This window comes from Dromaius novaehollandiae, chromosome 2 (assembly GCF_036370855.1).
Source record: "Dromaius novaehollandiae isolate bDroNov1 chromosome 2, bDroNov1.hap1, whole genome shotgun sequence".
Lineage (NCBI taxonomy): Eukaryota > Metazoa > Chordata > Aves > Casuariiformes > Dromaiidae > Dromaius > Dromaius novaehollandiae.
Genome location: NC_088099.1, coordinates 83,626,275 through 83,651,845, shown reverse-complemented (window position 1 = coordinate 83,651,845; position 25,571 = coordinate 83,626,275). Strand labels below are relative to the sequence as shown.

Here is a 25,571-nt window from a genome sequence, read left to right as displayed (position 1 = left end):
GTAGTCAAGTGCTGATGATACATCTGTTAGGAAGAAAATTGAAGAAAACGTGGATAGGATTAATCAGTGTTTAAAAAGCACCAACAGACAAACCACACAACTCCCAAGAGCAGACACTCCTACTTGAAAGGCTCCTGTGTCCGACTAGACTTGCTCTGGTTTAGAGTTTAATCCTCTGGAAGTTTAACTTCACTTTCTAGGAATGTCGTTGCTCATGTAGAGACTTAATTAAGAAACTCTAGACTTCAGTAGTGGGGGGGGGGGGGGGGGGGGGGGGAAAGAGACCGTATTCTCAGAAGGGCATGAATTTTCTCTAGAAAATGAGCCTTGGCAAAACGAAGGCAGGAAACCCAGAAGTGAGCAAGTCTGTGACAATCACTTTTGCCCGACTTCTGCTGCCAACACTTATCCTGTGCTCAAAAATGGTAAGCATTAGGATGCCTCAAGTCCACCTCATTAGCTGACCCACCAAGTAGAGAAACACAGTTTTGGTTTTAAGAGGCTGGACAGTGATTCCAGTTCGGCTCTTGGAGAAATAAAACTCGACATACCACACACTTTCATAGTGAGAAATAAAAGTCATCACCAAAGCCCTACATTAAAGCTCAATACTTACAATCAGTACATTTCTGGACAAAGGAGCAGGAAGTAACCCTTCTGATTACCAAACTGTGAATGGGCTTGGAGGTTTTGGTCAAGTATTCACACAGCAAATGGAAGTAATTTCTCAGATAGGAGAAAAGGTCTACTTGTATGAAGCATTGGGAAACCAGAGCCAAAACAGAACAGACTAACAGTTGTTTCAGGACAAGGAAGTTTTGCATTTGTTCCTTTGTTTCAACATTTCTTGGCAAGAGAAATAAATACCTACACCAAGCATTCACGTTCCTCCATAAAGACAACCATATAGTGTAACAAAAGGTACCTCCACAAGGGAATAAATGCAATAATTACCCAAGAGAAATAAAGGCATAAGCAAAATATTTTGACCACGCCTAATGAGTGCCAATGAAAACTTCATACCAGACTACACTGTCTACTCTGTACAGATACACTGAAAGAAAACCTGTTTTGAAAGATTTTAGGAACACTTTAGGGGTAAGATTTTTCACGTCTGAACATTTTAATTCAGGCACTGTGGACGTAGTTCTGGCCTCAGTGTTTTTGATAGACCTGATAACAGCATAGGGCATTGAACCTTCCATCTTACTGGGAAGTCATCTTCCCTCCCACACAGAACAGATGTTCAAGGAACTGATAATACTTCAAGAGGAGTTAAACCTAAAGGTAGCATTTTGGTATCAAAAACAAAACAAAAATTCTATTGCTCAAGTAATATAACCCATAGCAATACAAAAAAATGTTTTTGTTTTGCATGAGTTTTCTTCTAAAAACCAAAAAAAAAAAACCATTACTGGAGGGCATGGTTAATTTTTGGTGATATAAAGCTCCAGTAGATCATTCTCAGTTTAGCATCTTCAGCTTAAAATTAAAGACAAACATATTTCATAAGTTTAACATTGCAGAAAATAAGTGGCTGCTTCTAAACTTGAATGTTAACCCTCACTAAACTACAGTGCCAGGTGTAGGATTTAAATGCTTTTTGATCCAACTCTAGAAAAAATACATGGAAAGAAGCAAGTCTTTACTCCAGCAAAGTATGGGTTACTTTCCAGTGTTTTTAAACCAGGAATTGATGAAGTCATGGCTACATCTACTTGGAAACTGCAGAAAAGATTTCCTTCTGTGTTTAATACAAAAATAACTTCTTCATTAACAAAAGCAATTAAATTTATTTTCCAGGACAGCAAAATGTGATCCTGTGCTAGCATTTCTTTCCAAAACAAGCAAAATTCACTTAAAGAATGTTTTCATAATAACAAATGACCATTTATTGTCAGAAACAACAACAAAACAGCCAGGCCCAAAAACTACTACCCCAAATCTCACAAGAATTCTTCTATTTTACCTGTTCTCTGGCTAGAGAAAGTGCAGTCATTCAGGAATAGCAAGTTTCTTTAAACAGTGGCGAGGAAGACACTTTTTCTTAATACTATAGGATAGAAGTCAGTTACAACTGAAGAAACTCCAAACCTCCTGTAGACACAAATCTAAGGAGCACTGTTTACAGATACTCTACTGCTTCAAGTCAGCCTTAACATTTGCCAGAACCTGCTACAGTTGAACTCTATTGCTTCTGAAAGCCAGGTAGCACCTTTCATAAACATAAGTAACCAGGAGAACTAGAGGAGGATCAAGTCGGGGAACATTTAAACAAACTGGACATACACAAGTCCATGAGACCTGATGAAATGCATGCACAAGTGCTGAGGGCACTGGCTGATGTCAATGTGAGGCCACTCTATTGTCTTTGAAAGGGCATGGCAACTGGGAGAGGGTCCTGAGGACTGGGGAAAAAAAAAAAAACAAATGTAACCAGTATCTTCAGAAGGTTGAGAACGAAGATCTGCAGAACTACAGGCTGGTCAGCCTCACCTCAATCCCTGGGAAAGCAATGGAACAAATCCTCCTGGAAACTACTTTCAAACACATTAAGGACGAGAAGGTGATCAGGAGTCATTAGCATGGATTTAATAAGGAAGAGTCATGCCTGATGAACCTGAAAGTCTTCTACAATAAAATGACTGGCTTAGTGGATGAGGAGAGAGCAGTGGAGGTGGTCTATCTTAACTTTCAGAAGGCTTTCTACATTGTCTCCTATAACATTCTCATAGACAAACTGATGAGGTATGGGCTAAATAAATGGTCAGTGAGGTGGACTGAAAACTGCCTGAACTGCCAGGCTTAGAGGGTTGTGATCAGCAACAGCACAGTACACCTGGAGACCAGTGGCGACCTTGACAAAGTCCACAGATGATACAAAACTGGGAGAGTAGTTGATACACCAGAGGGTTGTGCTGCCATTCAGAGGGACCTGGACAAGGTGGAGAAATGGGCTGACAAGAATCTCCTGAAGTTAGTTCAAAAGGAAATGCAAAGTCTTGCACCTGGGGAGAAATAACACTATGCATTAGTACAGGCTGGGGGCCAACTGGCTGGAAAGCGGCTCTGCAGAAAAAGACCTGGGGTCCTGATGGACAATAAGTTGAACATAATCCAGCAAGGCATCTTTACAGCAAAGAAAGCTAACAGCATCCTGGGCTGCATTAGAAGAGCGTCACGATCAGGTCAAGGAAAGTGAACCTTCCCCTTTACTCAGCCCTATTGACACCATATCTGGAGTGCTGTGTCCAGATCTGGGCACATCAGTACAAGAGAAACATGGACATACTGGAGAAATTTCAGCAAAGGGCCACAAAGATGATGAAGGGATTGGAGCATCTGACACATGAGGAGAGGCTGAGAGAGCTGGGACTGCTTAGCCTGGAAAGGCTCGGGGGGGATCTTATTGAAGTGTATAAATACCTGATAGGAAGGAGTAAAGACTACAGAACCAGACTCGTCAGTGATATCCAGTGACAGGACAAGAAGCAACGAGTATAAATTGTAATACAAGAAATTCCATTTAAACACAAGAAAGCTTTTTTAACTGAAAGGGTGGTCAAACACAAACAGGTTGCCCAGAGAGACTGTGGAGTCTCCATCCTTGGAGATGCTCAAAACCCAACCGGACAAGGTCCTGAGCAACCTGCTCTAGTTGATCCTGCTTTGAGAAGGGGGGGGGGTGGAGTAGGCAGCCTCCAGAGGTCCCTTCCATCCTCAACAATTGTGTGATTCTGCATACTTCAGGCTCTGAAGTATATACCAAGATATGGCCAGGAGTTGATTAGAAAGTGCCCTAACGAAGTTTTACTGCCTGTACACAGCTCCACTGGCAGCCTAGTATTCTAGAGCAAGGATGCAATTCCTCAGTCAGAGGCCTTGCAGTAACAGCACCTATGTTCACGATCCTGCTAAAAACAGATGAGGGCCTTCAAGCTGGTCAGCTACAGAAAAGTACAATCAAACACGAACTCAAGGAGGAAGGTCAGCTACTAGATCTTCTTGACATATAAAAGCATATTGTTAGTATCAACTTAATGCTGGCATGGCTAACTGGAATTGAAACCCCTCTGCTCCAAGGCTTTTATTTATACCTCTCTTAGTAAATCCTAAGGTTCCAAAATATTCTAAAAGCATGAGTCGTAGTATAACATCAACAATTTTCACCACATATTTCAGCAATAGCGTATTGTTTCCATCATCTTAGTTGGGGGCGGGAGGGGGAGTTATGTTGATGTCACAAGCAACTTTCCTATAAACTGTCAGAGAAAAGGCAAATAGAATAGAAATATATTTTGCTAGGTACTACAGAAAAGATGATCTGTTCAGTACTTCCACTGGAGACCAGCTGTTGCCTTTTGCCTTACACTCCAGTAATGAGTTAGATCAAGTACTACCGTCACTGTGCAGTGACAAAAACAACATATTTCATGATAGGAGCTCATGAGCACTCTAAGTAAACTCTCAAATATATGCAGTTTCTGTTGATCAACTGCCACAACAGCTTTGCAAAGACAGGATTTAACTGAAATACTTGTTAAGTAATTTTAACACAGTTTTAACAAAAAAAATTAAATCCTTCAATCCCATTCAGTTGCACTTGCACAGAAAGAGAATTATGTGGAATCTGATCTCAAAGTAGCACCAAGGCTTTAAATAGATGGCCTGCTTCTCCAAAATGCAGGCAGGCATACAAGCGCTAAAATTCACGGCTTCTCATGAACTAACAAGACTACACTTGTAATGTGACAACTAGACTTAATCCAGATTCTCATTTCCTTGTCATATAAGCCCATTTGACTCTTGATCAAAAAGGGTTTTTTCCCTAGTTAATTATCATTGCCAGTGTGCTAGTATTTCCAGTTTCTTCTACACTTTTCACAAGACAGAGGACCTCATAACTGCTCCTTTCACAACATCACCTGCAAATTTCATTCATGTTCCTCCAGGAACAACGAAGGAAATTAAGGGAGATAATTTCTAGAATAGGTCCACTAGAAGATGATTACAACACTCTTCCTCCAAGTTAGTACGCTGTTTGAGAAGATTTTAGTAGTAATTCAGCTAACATACACACTTGTACACAAATCCCTGAGAAGGAAAAACGTCGTGTGATTTAAGATGTTAAAGTGATGAATTTATGTATTGTAGACAGGAATTTCCTGATGCAAAACACAAGCATGAAAGAGAACTTCCTGTTTCTCCCTTTACTCCAGAAAGGGCTGTTAGGATTTACTACTGTGGCACGCCATTAATTGCTTGGAATACATAGCTCAGGTTAAGTAGTCTATTAACATGTACATTACTAGAACAAGGACGTCAGGGCAACAGGAGTCTAACTGCAAGACTCTTCAGCTCAAAAGATTCATTATGCCATCAGTTTCTGAATGCTTCGAGTTACTTTACCTGCTATGCATTTTCATATCTCAATTCTGAAAACAGATGTGTTAGGACAACCCCTCGAGACAGAGCACAAATCTGCTCACATCGGCGCAATACCCAATACGCCACTGCAGATTCTTCCCTTTCAGAGCCCATGCACATAAAACCTGGTGCTGAGTTTTCAGCAAACAGTTCTGTTAAGCTTTGGAAGGAAAAGGATTCCCAATCCCATCCCTGTTGTAATTATCCAGCCTAAACAGAGACGTGTGTTAAACATCAGTTCACATGGGAACATAACAGATTTCAACCTCGCAGGAGGAACAGGGTTATCAGAAAGAGTAGCCAGCAAATTTTTTCCCTCATTTACTTGTTTAAGGCAGAAGTTAAAAAAGCATTTAGGAACAAAACATGCATATTCCAGGCTTTTCTCCAGTTCAGTCTATGCAACACAAGCACAGCAGCATTTTGTCACACCTCCTTACAGAAAATACTTGAAATTACTTCTCTTGTCAGTACAACTTAGTCTTGCTTGCTGCTCCTTTAGAGTTTCCTGGAGCGAATAACCTTACTTTTGTTCAATACACTGATCTTACTCAAAATCTTTTGAGAACAACAGCCAGAGTCTCTGCTGCACTTTCCTTGGGTACAAACAGCCATTTACACCTCCAGACATCACAGCAGCAGGCATGCAAGAGGTGCAAGCCAGGTAACAGGGACTTCTTCAATAACCAGCAGCATATAGCATCAAAATGACAGCAGCTCCCCTATGCTTCAGATCTTCCAAGGAGGTCTTGTGTTTAAAACCGTCCTTCATGTGTTGTCTGTGCTAAAGGACACAGGTAGCCTTGAAACTTCAGTGAGGGATATAGTCAGACAGAACTAAGAGCTCTTCCTGAGTTTGGCTACAGCAGCACTCGACTAGTGCTCAACCCAAACCCTGTTTGGAGGAACAGTCTCACAGCACATCTATCCAGTCACAAGCTTGCACATGCAAATTTTTGGAAGAGGCTGGTTGCTTATTTTTCTTACAGACAAGGGACACGGTCTAATGACAGCCACTACCCATTTTTCAAGTTTCCAAGCTTGTTGCTCCTTAATAAAATAGTTGCCCTAATTTAGCAAAGCACACGTCTTGTATTAAAAATATGGACATACTTGACTAACAAACAAAGAGCAGAAATAAACCACTTGTGTACTTCAGCCTTTAAATGTCATCCACTTCCTTTTGCCAATCACTTTCCCAGCACAAACAAGACCCCACAAGGAGCCAAACCAATTCCCAGTTAGGAACTGCTGGTAGAATCGAGGAATCCAGAAGTAGCGAAAGGATTGAAAATGCCAAAAGACTAAGTTCTCCAAGGAGATCTTCGAGATAGCAATTTAATGCTAGACTTGAACCCATTCAGCCAATCTTGAATAAATGTTGATGTTTGTCACAAGTAATGATGTAGTATCAATTTCAATTTGGATTTTATGAACTCCAGTTTGGTAGAAGGATGTTTTTAAGACTACGAAAATAGCATTCTTGTTAAGGAAAGTTACCAAAAGCAATCTCATTCACTTCCTCACATGTGGGACAAAAGAAGGTCCAGCATATGCCAGTGCTAGACCGCCACCACCTCCGCTGAGAGGGATCTGCTGGTATCTTCCCATTTCACGCACCACCACTGAGGTTTACTCAGGCCTCTGCGTGGCACCCAGTTAGCGATTTGTTCAAAAATGCACAAAAAGAATAGCATCCAGTTACTTTTATATTTGGCTGAAAGGACCATCCAAGATAAAAATAATCCCTAGAGCACAGTGAGTTAGCTTACATCTATAAGAAAAAAATAATAAAACCCTACCTTCCCCCAGTCACATTTTATGAAACAAGTAACATTTTATGTAATAACATGTGAGACGCTAATTTTCTAGAAAGCTACAGATAACATCAGCAACTTTGTAATGCCTAGATCTAGGACACTTGATAAGTCTATATATACAAACACACACTTTTTGTATACGTGTGGGTGCTCACACGCGTGTACGCACACAAGCACACACATAGGCTGTTCACTTTTTAAGAAAGTGAATACTGCATTCTGGGAAACTGGAAGCAGCACAGCAGTTCACTTTACTGCCATACCCAGGCCTCCCCCTACTCCAGCCCACCACACGTGATCCAGACAATAACAAGCAACATAAGCACAGAGCTTAGAATAAATTTACTTTTTGGAGACAAACTGAGTAAACACACACACACAATCCATTTGCATCACTCAGTTGAAAGTCATGCTTAAAAAAAAACACATCTCACAAGCAGAGTTTATGAAGGTTACTCTTGCTCAGCAGCAGTTGGCCACCATCAGAGTGCAAGTTCTGAAAGTTCACTTTTAAAATCAAGATTGCTTAAAGGATTGGCATTTTGAATTTTGTCATCTTTCCTCCCAAATCTCACTGTTAAGAGACAACAACTGTTATTTCCTACGCCCAGCAGACCGCAAAACAGAGTTATGGGTAAAATGCAAAATCACTGCTGGCCAAGCACTGGAAAACAGAACATAATACAAGCAAGCACAACAAACAAAGTGCCACCAAGTGGCATCATAATATTTATCAGTATTTATTTATGGAAGGTGTTACAGTTCAGTTACAGCAATTACACCTTGGGGGACATAAGAGAGGGGACTAGCCAAATCAGGACAAAGATTCAAAGACTTTCCCAAGAACACAGAGATATATCTTCTGGGAAAGATCAGAATGGTAAGCAAGAACAGGATAAAAGCTACATGCTAAACTTCATGTGTAACATCAGATATTAATACATAAACGCAACTCGGATGTCAAAACAAAGTGGTAGAGAGCTGCACAGCATAGAGCCCTTCAGCACCTACCTCCACAAGGCCCTTCACTTGATTCTGGCAATGTCATAGGCAAGAAAAAAAAGATACTACCACCAAAAACTGTTCTGGCTTTCAAAGATGCAGAGCCTAGAGAAGACAACACCTCAGAGCAGGATTCACAAAACTGTGTAATCATATAATTCAATGAAAGCTAATTTACTGCCTTCTCCCTTTGCCTTAGCCTCAGTAAAACACCCTGTGAAGCTCTGCAGAGTTTAAGAACCAATATCATTTAATAGTATTAAGACTGACTATTTAAAAAAAATAGCTTACCCATCACTAATACTAGTCATTTTCTCTAGTGAGGCCACCACCTTACACTGCACCTGACAAACACTGTTTTGTGGGGAAACAAATCCTGTTAGGAGCAAGACCTACAGGTCATGAACAACAGCATTTTGGAAGTAAAAGACATCTGCACACAGCATCTCATGTATTTGGACACCAAATTAACAGAGAGATTAAGAGATTGAGTTTGAAATCAAAGGCATCATTCACAAGTAATTACTGTGTCCAAAAGCATCTTCAAGAAAGGACACAACGTATGGAATCTTAGGTCTGCAAAACAGAGTTAACCATCTCCCTCTCCAGAAGAGAGGAATTAAAGAGTAATCTACTCCACAATGAACACAGACTGACTGGCCTATTTTGCCACAGTGCTGCATGCTGCCTAACAATGTATTTCCTAGAAAGCTTCAGCCACCATGCCCCAGCTCACACCACATCATAATTAAAGCCACTTCATGCAAGCATGTTGTCCCTGCTGTGGGGCTATATCCTGCGATATAGCCAGGTTCCTGGACTGGTGCTTATACTAGCAGTACACTTAAATGCACACAGGAATTTTCCCTCCAAGTGATTTACAAATGGAAAATACCACAAAAAGGTTTGGAGAAGGCAGAGGAGGAAGGAATATCTTCAAAATCAGAATTGGGTTAAAGTTATACCTAAAGAGCTTCTGTTTAAATCTTCCAAAATTAAGTACTCCAATCCAAGAAGCAAAACTACAGTTTGCTAGCAAGGCTTCAAATTCAGGGAAGATGCTGATCTCCCTGTGTAAGCTGCCATTCATCTCATCCCCCCTTGCCATCCTCTGCTGTCCACAGCACCAGGCTCTCCTGCCATGCCAAGCCAAGTCTCTCGTGGTGCATTTTGGCAGAGCAACCAGAGCTGCTGCACGTTGCAGCCAACCATCTCTAGATCAGCCTCTGGAAAAAGAAAGGGCACAAGGTATCCAAAAGAAATTCCATGAATAACTGCAGCAATCAAGGCAGTTGACTTATTAAAAAGATATTCCTACCTAAGGTTTAAACATTGTTCATTGTTAAAAATGTTCAAACATCATTTAGTTGCTCTCAAATTTGACTGGTTCCCAAGTCTCTCAATTTAGTAATAAGTCATTTGTGGCAGGAAGGTAAGTGTTGAAAAGTTATTCTGCAAAACAGCCATTCCACCTAGAAGCCACAGTTTCCTTTTATATGTAAGGATACAGATTGCTCTTCTGGCTCATGTCCCAAAGCCAAGCTCCTTACAAAACAGAAAGCGAAGATTTTTTTGAAGTCCTTCCCCTCCCCTTTTTGGATGCAAAAATTTCTCACTTGGTAACAGGGACATGGTTCAGTCACCTTTTCCCAAAGAAAGGGGGGAGATTTCCACTGCTCCTCACTCCTACACCAGGCCCCATAACCAGCCTCCAGTCTAGACCCACAGCAAGCAACCGTGAAGTCATTCTGCACACACCTGTTACAGAAACAGCGTGCACTGAAGTACAAACAGCCTAATTAGGAGCCTAATCAAGTCAGCAATAGTTAAAGGGAGATGTACCTTGATTCAGACTCATCTGTAAGGTGAGTCATGTCTGTTATTTGTTCAGCTGCAATTTTCCTCTGAAATATATTTTGACAGGGATATTTGAACCAAGAAAAAAGAAAAATCTTTAACAGCTTCTACAACAAAGTGCTGCTCCTTCTGCTGTCAGACATGAGCTAAGCATGCCTCTTCTTATTTAAAGTCCAAGAAAAGACTTAAATCAGTGACGTAAAGGAGAATAACTTACCCTTAAGACAAGAAAGTGAGGAACAACAATAAGCTCTGTTGGTAAGGGACCTCTCCATTTCCATTACATAGGTGCAAACCTTAGAAAGACTAGTTCATGATCAAACAGATTTCTCACTTCAATAATCTACTAGCTTCAGTTGCACTACTCAAACATGACTGCTGGAATGCATTTGTAAAGACCAACTTCAAGCCTTAACACTTAAACCGGTATCTACTGCATACTATGATAAGCCTGAAATCTCAAGCTCTGTAGGTTTTTTTTTAGGGAAACATGCTTTCACATATCATGTCCCTTATAGAAACATTTAAAAAGACCAAATTATGACTATCGACATCAACTTACAGTTGTGTTCATACACCACTTGCATTACATGAACATTCAGAGAAACAATTATATTGACATGAACTTAGCTCAGAGCAAGTTTTAGCCTTTCCTACAGAACTAAATTTGTGGAAGACAGATATAAACACCACAGGACTTTGCTGTCTGCCCAAATCACTTCTAATTTCAAAGGTGAAGAGATGCATTATGGCAAGAGTTACTCATTCGGATTCTGAAAGCCACTTGTGCTTAGACTTCTCAAACATCCAACTCTCCCACTCATGTTAACATGACAACCTGTAGCTTTCCAACACAATTCTACTCACTAAAGCCTTGGACAAAAATAAAAGGATTTCCAGGGCAGTTTATATGTGATTAGTCACAAATGCTCAGGACACCTGACTGAGTTTCTTTTTTTTTTTTTTTTTTTTTACGCATATGCAGCATATATGTCAATTTTGAAACACTGTCCAGTATTGGTAAGTAAGTTAAATAAAATATGATAATCCATGAAAGAGACAACTGTGAAAGGTAATCCAGTGTTTCAGAAATGGCTTATGGTGTGGCAGTTATCCCTGCCCTAATGCATCTCTTCACCTTGGAGGTTAGAAGCGATCTGGGCAGACAGCAAAGTCCTGGTGTTCTGTAGTTTCACAAGCAATGGGAAGGCCATACAAACAACAGACATCTTAAAAATTATTTTCAGTTGCCTTTCTGAAATCTCACTTAAGACATTAGCAAGCAGTGAATAAAACAACAGTAGTCAAGAAGTTTACCTAAACAGCAGTACTTTCCTCCATCCCTAAAACAGCATCCTGGACTACAACATTGCAATGCCTATGAAGTACCCAATGCTGAGAATTAGGTACCTAACAACAAATGCCACTCTGAACTTCAACCCAGACATTCAGGTTGCTCTCAGAGCACGTAAGAATTGGATGCATTTTCTCAGAGATGGACAATGTTACCTCCCCACTGGGGATCATAATCACATACTGTTAAAAGCAACTTTTTACAGCAATTACACAGTTCAGTTGCCAAAGGCACCAAAGGCCCCAGCTGGGAATACAAAGTACCTTACGAAAAAAGGCTTCTTTTTTATTAGATTTAGATTTGTTCTCTTCCGCATCACGTGGAAAGAAAGCAGTGAACAAAAGTCTAAGTTTCACAATAATTGATGATATACAGAAGCTGCCAGGAAAGCCAGATCTACCAGGGCACTAATGATGCATGAAACAAGGTACCCAAACTGAGAGATCAAAGTTTTGGCCACGAGTGTTGGGGATTTAGGGCTTTCTAGCAATATTATGCCTATTATTTTTCAACCCAGGTAATGCTCCGCACTGCAAAAATTAATTTGCCACATGTGCCACAACTAGTCTGCAATCTCAAAGGCCTGATCTCTACTCCACTCTGAGGGAGGAAAGAGGTGGATTAATTAAGAATATCCTAGTTGCAGCACTCCTCCTCTTCCTTACATTTACTACAAAGCTCTGCGACAGTCAAGCTCTTCTCCAACTTGCAGAGGACTGCAGAAGAGCCAGGACACATCATTCCCATTCCAAGAAATTTTATATTAATTGAAGTAAGCATTCTTCTGAACTCATGAAAAAATTCAAGGATGCGGCTAGGGCTTCTGGTCATCATGCTAAACAGCCCTCAGCAACATGATTTCTGCAAATAACCAGAACTTTTATAAACACTGAGCCTTTCAACTCTGGGGCAAGATTAGGACTTCCCCTTGCAGGGGAAATCCAAAGAGGTTTGTGATCACGACTTCCAGGCCCAGCCCACTTATACATAAGTTATTCTATCAATGGCATGAAGCAAGTTAAACCCTAAAACAGTGAGAAGATATTTAGCTTATAGAGTCTGACTCCTCAAACTCTTTCAAAGGCAGAACTTATTTGGCAAAAAATGAAAGGAACTGCAGAATCTGGTATAAAAGTGGTGTTTTTCCTTCCTTTTTCCCGATCTTCATGCATACTTTGGATGTGAGAGAGGTGTGTTCTTTGGCAGTTGTATTCCAGACTCCCAGAGACTCTAGCAGATCCTAGAGCTATCTTTCCTTCTCCCCCCAGGAACCATCAAAAAAGGTGATTAAGGCAGTGATATTACATAGTCTTCTAAATACTACGAGGGCAAAGCATACAAAAGACAACCAGAAGTTAAAGAAAGGGCGAAGTCTGCATCTGGTATGGCTGGAACCGAGACAAACTTTCCATATTTCCCATTGGTTTGCCTGCCACCAGCTGACTGCTCCAGTAGTCCTTCACACCAGCAGCAACGCAGCTCAAATTCATCCCCGATGCAGCTCCGAGGAGACTAATAGGTTTCCACAAGAACGAATTAAGCCCTGTACATCTAAAACCGAGCCCACTAAAGTTTTGCCGAAGCGAAGTCGCAGGAGCACGATCTATGTAGAACAGCTGGAGAACATTAACTCCCCCCTACACATACACACACACACGGAGTTACATTTTTTTTTCCTGTTCAGACAGGAAGCAGTCATATACCACAGCGCAGAGCACAAGAATCCGGGGATATAAAGACAAGTCGAGGATTACAAAGAGCGCACTCGAGTTTCGGCCGGACCCGCCCCGTCGCGGCGCTTAGCGGCTCGCCCTCCCGAGCCGCGCTGACCCTCGCGGCGCACAACGCGGGCCCAGGCGTGCTGGGGCCGGAGGCACCAGCCACGTCGCTGGTTAATACCTTCAAAACAGGTTTAAAACGGGGCAGCTGCCGGCTTGGTCCGCCCGCCGCCTCCTCGCCCAGCGCGGCGCTGCCCGCGGCGGCAACAAAGAACCGCGAGGCAGCGCCGCCCGCCCCGGCCCAGCCCGGCCGCCCCGGCACTCACCGTCGCTGCCGCACTGCTTGCCGTTGTTGGCGCCCATCCTCCGCGCCTCATGCCCACCGCCGCCCGCCGCGCACCATCCTTATAGCGCGGCGGCGCGGGCGGGACCCGCCGCGGCTTCACCCGTCCATGCTCGCGGCAGCCCCCTCGGGGGGCGTTCCCCCCACCCCGCTCCAAAAATAAGAGGGGGCAAACACGGCGCCCTGGCGGGGTGAGGCGGCTCTGCGGCCGCGCGGGCGGCGGCGGCTCCAGCTGTAATCCACCAGCGGGCGGGCCTCGGTCGCCGGCCCCGCCGCACCGCGCCGCGCCGCGCCGCCTCCCTCCGCCGCTGCCGCCTCCCCGGGAAGCCGCCGGCAGCCACTTGTTGCCCGCGCCCCGGGAGGCAGGGCCGCGGCCGCCCCGCGCCGCGCACTTTTGTTAGCGGCAGGCGCCGCCTCCCGGCGCCCCGCGCCGAGCCGCGCAGCGCAGCGCCGCACCGCGGGCAGCCCGCCCGGCCGGCTCGCAGCAGTTCCACGAGAGTGTGCTCAAAAAGAAAAGAGGCACACACAGTCCCTTCCTCTCCTTCGCTATCTATCCGCAGACACTGAGGATCGCTCCTAGCTTTTATCAACGCATGCGAGAGGAGAGAGAGAAGAAATAAAATCTCCAAATTACTTCTTTGGGCTTCCTATAAGGCCAGTGCTTTGAGATAAGACTTTTATTTAATTCAGCTTTCTTAGCAAACAGCTGTTCTTCCCTTCGCCTGGGAGGTGGCTTGCACGCCCATCAGCTTGCGCGGGTTTGGGGATGGGCAGGAAGCGATCGACGGCGCTAAGGGCCCTGCTGGCTAGCGCTGGGACCAGAAACGTCTGGTGGGGATTCAAATGCCACTACCCGTGTCATCTAATGGAGCATTACACATTGTGTAAGTGGGAGTATGTTTAGTGACATAAAGGATGCTGTCACTAGACCTTTACCAGCAGCAGCGCACACTGATGACAGAGCAGAGAACTCACACATAAAGCCAGAGCACCCACATCATCATCGTACCTCCAGTAAGATACTGGAGGTGTGCGGATAGGGGACCCGCGCCCCAAAGAGGGGATGCATGCTTGTAACCCACACAGCCCACAGGAGCCCTGTGCCCATAACTCGTGTGTGCGTGTGACTACGACTCTCCAGAATTACACATGAATGTTTAGAAATTTGTCACTGCTTACTATCATTTTGCAAGTTATCTACTGTTGTGGTTTATCTGTTGTATTCTTGATCCTGAATATATAGTTCACTGATTGGCAGTTAGTTACATGTCATTGATAAATAAATGCTTCGATCCTGATTTGGTTTAAATCACGAGTTAATCAGTTTTCCCTCCAACATGCTAAAGCCTTGTATAACAAAAAGCCTGTCTTCCAGTAACTGCATCTACGGGTTGTTTTCAGCAAATTATATCTTTGTCTAAATACGCAGATAGCACCTGGAACTGCAGAGACAAAAGCACCAACGCTGACAGGACTACAAAGGAAGCTTCTAAAGCCTGAGGTTTGAGGATTTTTAAATAACTTAAAAAGAAATGTGCATTTTCATGAAGAAGCGGGCTACTTATCTGAAGCTGAAATGAGTACCAGCAGCACTAAAGACGGACAAGTTGTCAGGCAACATAAATTAGACTCTAATCCCATCAAATACACATCATTAAGGGTTCTCCTTGTGAAGAAGTTTTGGTCCTGAGCCAAGGTGACTCCACACACACATAGACACCCTCAGTTCTCACCAATCAATGAAGGTTCAAGAAAAAAGTGCCTTCTGGGCTCAATCTCATTAAATTACCATCCTAGGTTTTTTGGAAGAAAATATGAATTAGCCTAAAAATACAGTTTTCTGGAACCAAAAGTGAATTTCTAATCACTAATATTACAATATTCATACTGCTCCAAGGCAGGCTCATGCTTAAACACAAGCATCTCTTCTTAACAAGCTTAGTTTTCTTCTTGAGCTTTATCTGTTTGGGGGTTGGGAGAGAAGCAATCTGCCTTCACGTTTGTAAAACAGTAAAAGATTATGGTGCAAGGTTGCTTGCTTTACATACAGGCCCAGACTGCCAACCAAGGCATATGACTAAGTATTTTTGCTCCTGTAGTGTGGCTTCTAGGGCTTGAAAACCCCACCCCCAAATACTTGCTAGAAGCTCACATGAGGAGAGTAGGCTGTAAAAGAAAAAAAGCTGTGACTTTCTCTGGTGTGGCAGCCTACCTGTGTCACTCAAACCCAACCCCACCCCAAGGATGGCCAGCTGTGGTCATCATGCCCCAGCTATACCATCACCCCAGCTTTTGGCACTGTGGAGCAATGCTAATCCCCAGCTGAGGGAGAGCACAGACAGGCTGAAACCAGCACTGCTGCATCCCAGCTCCATGTGCAGCCCAGCTGTGCTTAATCTTATCCTGAAATAGAGAGAAGGGAGTAGCCGTTGCAAACTACTCCCTAGGCAAGCCCTCAGCTCCTTATGTCATGTGCTATGCATCCCATGGTAGCCAACTCTCTGAAGGTTTTGGTATGCAGGTCATAGGGACAGGGAGGCTAACATACCCTCTTCTACCTCCTGAAAGGTAGTTCATTTGTTGCAGCAGCCTTTCTTACATACAAGAGAGGAATTTCCTAGGAAACACCTAGGACTGGAAACACCATCTCACGTAGACTGAAGTGCACTTAAATGCACTTAAATATTGCTACAGAATTCAAAAAGAACAGAGTCACCATGAGAAGGAACGTAGCAGTTTCCCTCCAAGCTCCAAATCTGATGCTGCACAATTGAAATTAATCCCTTTGTCGAGGAGCATTTTTATAAATAGCACAGAACAGTGCTTTGTGAGACATGAAGTTCAGCTGTGGACGGAGCCTTGTGAAGAATAAAGAAATTACACAAACAAGTCACCACTCCTATCAAGTTTATGGCATAAAGCCCAGGAGTATTCGGACACGACCAGAACCAAAAGAAAAATAATGAGGAGGAAAGAATGTCTTGTTTTAAGAGATCCGAATTAAGCTTTCAGATAAAGGAGTGACTATTTCTGCTGCACATCTCTGAAATGGAGGCCACAGGGAGAAGCAGTAAAGTACCAAACTCATCTGGGTAGGAAGGCATAAAAATCTCAGCAGAAGCATATTTGGCACAGATACTACTACTGAAAATGGGTAACGCTTTTCTGCAAGGCATTTAGGACAGTCAAACTTGGAGCTTCTTAAGCCCCGAAGTGTCAACATGAACAGAAAAGTTGAGAAACGCTAGTTCAAAGAGGACCTACAAGTCTCAGCTAGGACTGAGTCATCCCAGAGCCATTCAGTACTCACCAAACCCTTGGTTCATTGTGGGATTCATTGCGGGAGTCTGGCAGGCCTGTTATGCATAGGCATATGGTTTGGAGGCTTAGTATGATTTTGGTGCCTGTGGATGACCCCTAAGAAGATATTAGTTTGTTAGCAATTTCAGAGATGTTTCACCCCTCCCTGACAAAGTTATGCAGTAGTCTTTCTTCTTTTTTTTTCCCTCATCTTCCAGTTGGTCAGTACCTTAGTTGTGAGCAGCTTATCTTGAGACTATTCAGCCTGAACTACAAATACAGTATATTTGTACATAAATACAAAGGACTGGCAGGAATATCTTGGGTGTGACTGAGTTCAGCTCCCTGAACCACATCATACAATTCCTTTGTGAAACTATGATTTTTTCTCAACAACCCTTTAAAATACGCTAGTCTTCAAAATAGTGCAAAGACTCTGAAAGCACATCAGTCCTCCTGCCATCTTTGTACCAGTCAAAGGGAGATGAAGTGCTTCCTTTAAGGACAAAAATAACTTTCTAGTCTGTTGTCTCTTAATATGATCAGTATGACCCCACCTAAGAGAGGAGATGGAGTAGTATCAATCACTGTTATTGCAAGAATGGGAAAGATTTGTTATTATACAAGATGTGCTTTCCTATGTTATCATTTAATTTTAATTATTAGTATTGTCATTTTCCTGCTTCATCAGGAGACATCACTGCATTTTTTGGACTTGCATCCTATCCCAGGGAGGGGGAATTAGAAGTTATCAGAGCTGAGAAAGAACAAGAAAGCTGTGGGCCGAAATGTCTCTGTTTGGATGTGTTGCTACAGTTCTTCCTGGGAGTGTTTGTTTTACATCTCTATTCATTATGGGCTTCCCTCTGCGGTACATTACATGTCTCATGATGCACCATTTTTCTATTCCATGAATAAAACCGCAGCAATTTTTGGAAGAAGTGGCCAAACAAAGGGTTCTGGATTAAGGGGAAAAAAATGAATTTGAAAGCAACTGAACTATTTCCATAAGGCATCATTGCAGCACTTCCGAGGCTAAATATTTTGGCTCTGGAATTCTTGCCACAGGTTTTTTTCTTCAGTTTTAGGCTAAGTTTTCCACTTTGAAATTTCCCCCCCCCCCCCAAAATAAAAAAAAACCCAAACCTTCCAGCTAGCTAAATGTTCAACTTTAGTTTAAAAGCCTGTCGTATCCCAGGCCTTCAAATTCCAGCAACAAAACTAAGGCTAGTTTCCTATTTCGTGGAATAGCTTTGGTTTTTCATGCTTGAGACATTTAAAGCATTTGTTTTCACACTTTGTATTTAAATAAAATAATGAAAAAATTAGCATTACCCTGTATGTTTTTTTAAGACAGCAGAAGCCAAGTGGTATTTTTCTAATTAATTCTACTTTTAAATCAGGATGTTCATATGGCTGCACATATTTTGTGAGTGCTCCATGATAATATCTGTGTTGACTGCTTTTGGGCATTCTAAAGTGAAAAAGAATCCAAAAGAAATTTGACTAACAAGTTACTGGCAACTCAAAGCAATTATCCAAAGCATATTGTTCTATTAACTACAAAATGACCCGTTATTATTACCTGAATAATATCTAGATTCACTTTAACATTATAGATAAAAATTATGGCCTGATTTCTATATGACCTGAGAGCATGTGCCATTTTATTTTTTAGTAGCTTTACTGTAATTAGGAGTGATTTGATCTACATGACTAAAATGCTGCAGGATCTAAGGATAGCTCAGCTTGTATTTTAACAGACAGCTTTTGGTAGTGTTTGTTCTTCTGGCTAAGAACTCCCACAGCATATCCTAACATGAAGTTAGGCTGTTCCAAGCCAAGCAAAGGCTCTAATCCTACAGTGACTTCAATAGGTTTGGTTAAAATGCATTAAATCAAGGAGGTGCTCACATTTTAGGATTCTTTGGACTTTGATGAGTTTATCTTATGGTAGGTGCTGATAGAATTGCAGAACAGATGAAGTACACTTCAGTCAAATAAAGATCCAGTTTTGTTTGGACCATCTGCCAGAAAAATCAACTCATTTAAATCTTAAACAAAATTTGTTAACCAACGTGGTTTGTTTCAGTTTTAAAGGAGAAAAACCCCACTTGGACCTGATTTTTCTCTTCTTCCAACAACAAAAACAATAAATAAGCCTCAGATTCTGTGGAAATACGTTTTACATTATACGCAAAATTGGTTGAAAAGAATAGTAAGTTTGCAAAGTCAAGCTCTTAACTGTTAGAAAGCACAAGAATGAAGACTGTGTGCAAATCCAGAACCACTGTCCTGACTTTCCCTGCCTTGCTCAAAGTACACCTTCCACAACAAACAAGGCTGGGGCCTACAACCAACATCACAAAACCACTTCATTCCCAGAAGCAGTTTGTGATCATGTAATTTATGGCATTGTAATGCATACGCATGATGGAAACATAGTAGATCTGTACAGACAAAACTAATCCTGGTGTTTCATAGCTTATGTCTGATCTTGCAATTTCAATTTAGGTTTTTTTTTCCTTTGTTTTAAAACACAGGGTTGGCTGGTGCAAGATACAAGAACCTAAGCAAAGAATGAACTCATGAAGATACATTTCCTCATCTTACTGACTCTATAGAGATTATTTGCAGGGTTGGAAACCTAAACTCTACTAAACAGACTGCTTTTAGTTGGGCTAAGAGAAGAACTGATGGCCACACTAGGTTTTCCATCCTCAATGGCTGTGTCTACACTGACTTCCTTCTCGGGAATCTGGTTGCAGCTCACTGTTCAGCTGCTCTGGCCATGTTTGCTTTCTGTGAAAAGCAGAGCAGGGTGAAATTTGTGCCTGGGTTGCACATGGTGGACGCTCTCACACTGTGTTCCTAGGAGGAACAGCACTACACCATATCCACACTGATGCCTCATTTTACATCCTGCTCTTCACATGTGGCTAACTGTAGTCTCAATTTCTCATGCCCCATTTATCCCAGATACCTTGCTCAGCAAAACTCCCTTTCACCCTGCTGGTTCTCTCATCCTGCTTCCTTCCTCTGCTGCCTTCCTTCCCAAGGCAGTAACCAGTAACCTCTCTCACATTTCCACAAAATTTTTCTCCTCAGCACTAATCTCCACTAACTTCTCTTGTATTCAGTCTTTACCAGTGTTCCCTGCGGTCACTGCTTTCTTTTCCTGGTCTCTCTCCTCATTGGCTGATTCCATTCTTTTGCCCAGACTGCTGTTAGTGCATAGCATCCTATGAAAATGCACATGTTGACTTTTGAATAGTTCAGCCCTGAAGGGCTCCCTCCTAGTTCTTTCTTCCTTTCACAGAGGCAGCACAAGCTAGCAAAATGAAGGGGGGAGGTGTGTTACCAATTTTGTATTAAAAAGTTATAGTCCATTTCAGAGCTTTCTGAAACATCACACCTGAGCTGTCCGACAGCCAGAATGCTTCATCTTCCCTTGCAAGTGTCACTTCCTGCACAGCCAGCCTAGACTTCCTTCATATCCTGGTTTGATTGCTCTTGTTTTTCAATGAGGAATTCACTGATAGCTCACAACTAGGCTTACTAGAAGGAAAAAAAAAGTCTCTGATGCCCTTAGACCTCCCCACAGGCCTGGCAGAATCATGTCTTGCCCTGTCATTGGCCCTTCCCAGTCACAGATAGAGGAGGGCTCATACGTAATAGCAGAGCAAGTTTCCTCTTCCCAGGGCAAAGGTCCCAACAGAGCAGCTCTACAACACACTGCATCCATGTTCAGTGAAAAAGCCCCCTGCCTCCTCCAGCTTTCGTCCTCCCCAAAACAGCCTGCCTTGTCCCATGTGCCCATGACTAATTTGGAAGTTTACCATTAGGACAGTGTCCACATGCGAAGCCAGCACAATTAGCATGCACTTGATATTTCCCAAAATGTTATGAGCCATCATCTAACAGGCTAATTTCTGGCTTAATTAAAATCAGTCAGTTGCTTCTGGACAACAAAGTAGCATTGCTTCATTTTGAACATTCAAATATATTATTCTAAATATTTTTGTTCATACATATTAAATCACTTGCGCATGTCCTCCACAGTCAAGAGAGCTATCATAGGGATCTTATCACTAAGTGAGCCAACAGTTGAAGTATTGGTTTTTCAATTTGATTTTCATTGATATTTCTGTTTTGTGAGACACCTTTTCTTCACACAATGTGCGTCTCTCATTGATAGCTCCAGGAGAAGTCTACCCATTACCACAAAAGCTGGCTCCAAGAGACATCTGGTGATAGTTCAAAGAGCACAACAGATGAAAGTAAATCCTTTCTTCAGAATATGATGGAAGGAAATGAAGAGGAGGCCTTCAACTGACAAATTACAGGAGTTGAGATCAAGTACATAACTTGTCCCTTTCCTCTGAGCAGGAGATCAAATAGGTGAAGTAGATGGTGGTACCAACCAGCACCGGAGCATCTGACATAAAATTTTAGATCCTTTATTGAAATGTTGTCTATTGCTAATAACCTGGATATTTTCTCTTTAGATATTTTTTTCTGTTCCACTGTCTTCTCCTTTTATGTCAAAACGTAGTATTAGACATCTTAAAGTAATATTCAAATTAATAGCTGAATAAAAATTGTCCATTTTCAAAGCTGATATCTTCCAACTGGCAGTGTTTAGTATGTAACTGGTGTGAATGGTTTAAAAGCCTGTAACAGGTTTTGCTCTGTCAGTGTAAGATTATACCATCCCAAGCTGTGTGTTCTCCTCTATCAGAAGTTACTGAAGTGTAGCCAATATGACTGAAAAAAAAAGTGCCACTCCTGAGCCACACCTGGTCAAGGTGCCATGTGGTCATCTAAACCATCAATAAATGCAGATTTTTGTTAGCACAAGGGAATGACAGGCATCTGGGCAAAAAAAACCCTTCTGCTTCACACCAGCCTCACAGGCAATAGATGGGCATTACAAATAGATGGACAGTGGTATCTTAAACTCCCACGGCCTTTTGTTGAAGGAACATGGGCCAGAGTCGTCATATGAAACATCTTCCAGAATCAGTGAACTTCAGCCTTCTCACTTGGGTCATACTGCAAGATACTGAAGATTCACAAGAGCAAGTCTCAAAACAGAGTCTGTGGCCACATACAAGCTTATGATGCCTTTAAAGCAGCTATTCTCACCAGAACAAGTGAATCATCAAGGCCCTGCCCAAGCACTATACGATTCATCCCTCCATGTTCTTCACAGTTCCTGTATCTTCCTTCCCGCCCTCTTTCCCACCAAGACTTAACTCCCAGATTAAGCACAATGGGTTAATGTAGTCTTTATTACAGCTCCTTAATTTATTCACCTACTAATACTTAAATTTTTCAGAAGTTACATTAGTTTGCAGTTACTAGGAAATACGCTATGGAGGACAAATCAATAATTCTTTTTTGAAGTTGCCTTTTCCTAATATCACTGCTAAAGGAGAGGAAGGTTTGACCTCCCAGTCTTAGAGAAATTACCATGTGTGACCAGCTTTAAATCCTGTCCTGCCTAAAATGAGATACCCCCATTTCTGGGGTATCAGGATACTCAGAGTTAATAAAGAGCCATATACTGCCTCTCTAAGGGATTCAATAACCCACTTCAAGGCCAATGCGCCCTGCAGTTTGTGACACTACTCACTAGTAGAGAGGTCCCTCTAGACTGTTGTGGACAAGAGAGTGATCCATGAGGACATGGTTTACAGTAAACAGGAGAACCTGAGTTCAAATCGCAGAGGTGTCTCACACCTACACTTTAGCCTCAGCACATCACAGGCACAGAATACGTGTATTTTTACAGGAGGGGAGACACCGTGTTCAGGAAAGCAGGTTACGAGGGTGAGGGAGCTCATCTGAGATTTCCCCAAATGTGGGAAATTGTACTACATAGTTTGTGGTAGTGGGGAAAATGTATTCAAGCTTGTCCCCAAGTAAGAAAATGGAGAGATATTAAAGGCTGCCTATGATCCATGGACCAAATAATTTGGAGCAACTGCTCTGTGATACTAGTATTTATAACTGACTGCCTGTAATAGCTTTACCCCCAGAATGGGCAATAATGAAAATCTCTGGGGAACAACTGAGGCAATCTTTAACCTCTGCTTCTGTGCTGCTCTTGGTGAGAGTAGGTTTTTCTCCCTGGCTAACAAGGGCATTTCACTTTTGGCTAAGGATTAAATATGGAGAGGCTCCATCTTTCAAGTTTTTTAATATGTAGTTAATACCTTTGTTACCTCACAGTCATTCACAATATTGGCCCTGTAACACACTAAGAGCTCCTCTTCGAAGGACTGAAGGAAGTTCAGTCTGAAACTTACTCAGAAGATATGAATTTAAATGCACTGGTTAAACCAAATAACCCACTGTGCAACAGTCTGACAGATCTAAGTGACTTTATTCAATTTAGCTGAACTAAAATGTCAACAGACCTTTATGTTACAAACTGCTTGTGCCAGCTGTATTCGCCCCTCGGTGTTGCTGTTGAGAGGGATCATATGTACGCTCCCTAGGGTACTTGAGTTTAAAGTCAGCCAGGTTGGCTTAACAGCCCACAGAGGTACCGTAAGTGAAATCACTGGCTTTGCCTGAGGCTGACTCCAGAACACCCACACGAACCCTGCCGTGCCCAGAACGGCTTGCGCGATTTTCTAGCAGCTCACAGCACTGTGCATCAACGTAATTCAATCATGCTCAGCCTTTTCCCGACTGGAAAAAGGAGTTGGGGCAGAAAATTTCTCCCAGGTTCCCAGAAGTTCCTGCACACACCCTTATCTAGCAATACTTAAAGGGGGCTACTGGAGCCATATAAGAGCACAAGCTGAGAAGTCATACTGTGCGATAGAGAAGAAAGATGAGGGAAAAATCTTCTCCTATTCTCTTGTTTACATGGTTTTCCTCTCCTTCTTGCATGAACAGCTTTTTCCAGCCAGGCCCTCCTTGCAGTAAAAGCTGTAAGAAATGCCAGCTACATCTGGTTTTACCTCAAGTAGATCAATGGCTGACAATACATTCATGCCACATTTTTTTCCTATACTATGATTCCTGTTCGAAATTACTGAGACCAGCAGTCTTCAACACAAAGAGAGTACTGTATCTACACTCATGTCATTTCCTATATGCTATACATTTGTTTTAGGACAGGGATTTTTCAACTTTTCATTGTATGGATCTTTTTTTTAATATGGGTTGGTTGGGATCTCGCTCACTCCTTTGTGGGAACTCAAGCAACTGCTTACTCAAAGGTAAACTGTTCACACTGGTAGCTCACTCACTCTCACTCCTCTCTTTCTCCACAACCCACTAGCTGGTGCTCACTTGCCCGCAGCTTAAAAGGTTCCTTAAAACTTATACCTCATTATTTCTCCAGGATCGCCAAAGAGTTGCAAGAGATATTAGCTGCAACTTTTTTTTTGCATAGATGCTTTCTCTTTTACTATGATAAAACCTGGTAACAAACATACTCTGTGGCACAAGCCTTAATGCTAGGTTATGGCCTCACCCTCGGTAAGTCCTCCTGCAATGGCTTCATACTTCATTATTTGCCCCAGCAGCTCTATCCAGTGGGCATGCTGAGGCTGATGGCCAGAATTCAACTTGGTAGGGCACGTCTAGTGCACACTGATCTTACTCAAATGCCAGTGAACATACTGGTTCGTTAAACACCATCATCTTTAAGACACCTTTTTCTGCAGATTTTCTACCATCAGCAAGGCTAAACAGTATCTGAAGTTGCATCTTCTAAAATGGAGGCCCCTGCGATTGCTGTCCTTTAACTGCCTCTGTCATTGACAGGGCTCAAGTTAAAGACTCTCAGGAACTTAAGGCACTCCTAAATTCATCTCTTGGCATTTGAGAACTCTGGAACTCAGAATAGTACATTATAATGAATAAATTAATCAAAAATTCAGAACTGCTCCTGGAAATCTCCATCAGCAATTTTCCTTCACATCCCACGTCCTAAACAGTGAAGACAGCTACAGTGGTAGCCTTGTAGCTACATTCAAGCTGTTACAATGGTTTAAAAGATCAGAATAGCACCACATGCAATTTCAAGTAGAAGTTACATTGTATATGGTGATATCAAGCCAATGTTCTCCTGAAAGCATTCATTTAGGGAGCTTAATGAGGGCAATTTGTCAGCAATTTCACACACCATTTGCCCAGACCTCTCCGATGCTGTTTTGCTGTGCACTCCCTCCCTCCCCCCTCAGTAAATTGCATGTTGTGTACAGTTTTGCCTATCATTAATCATCTTTTCAGCACTGCAAGTTCAATGCTGCTTTCCCAGTAGGAGACCAAGGGAGCAACCTAGCCAAAGAGGAAAAAGTCATGGGAAAAGAAGAATATAAATGTTCATTAAAAAAAAAAAAAAAAAAAGACAACAGCAAAACCCACAGACCCTAGCTGGACCATCCCATTTTGCCCACAGTAACCGATCCAACAGCATTTGCTGGAGCTCTACTTTTTCCATGGGTTGAGAATGCAACTACAGAATCAGACTGGGGTTTCCTGCAGCTAAAAAGGTCAAAGCAGAGACTAAGACCATTGATCAGTTTAAAATGAAGAAAAAAAAAAAGAAAAAAAAAGCAAATGGCCCCCCACAAGCCTTCCCCAGCTTCTGCAATTGTTGCATTTTTGTTTTCAACTAAGTCCAATTCGAGGAGGACTCTTTCTAAAAAAATGATACATGTATTTATTGAAACTGTATCTGCAAAAGGCTTGACTTAATAAATAACTAACTTAAGAAGCCATTA

General features: G+C 42.3%; 1 protein-coding gene across 1 annotated transcript in view; it reads right to left on the bottom strand.

Annotated features, from left to right (window-relative positions):
• Positions 1-13,952, bottom strand: part of FBXL7 (F-box and leucine rich repeat protein 7) — a 203,826-nt gene extending 189,874 nt beyond the window's left edge. Inside the window, exon 1 of the mRNA XM_026121867.2 lies at positions 13,505-13,952. Within this exon, the coding sequence (XP_025977652.1) occupies positions 13,505-13,541 (37 nt within the window). The 5' untranslated portion in view covers positions 13,542-13,952. The remainder of the gene's footprint in view (positions 1-13,504) is intronic.
• Positions 13,953-25,571: the final 11,619 nt, after the last annotated feature.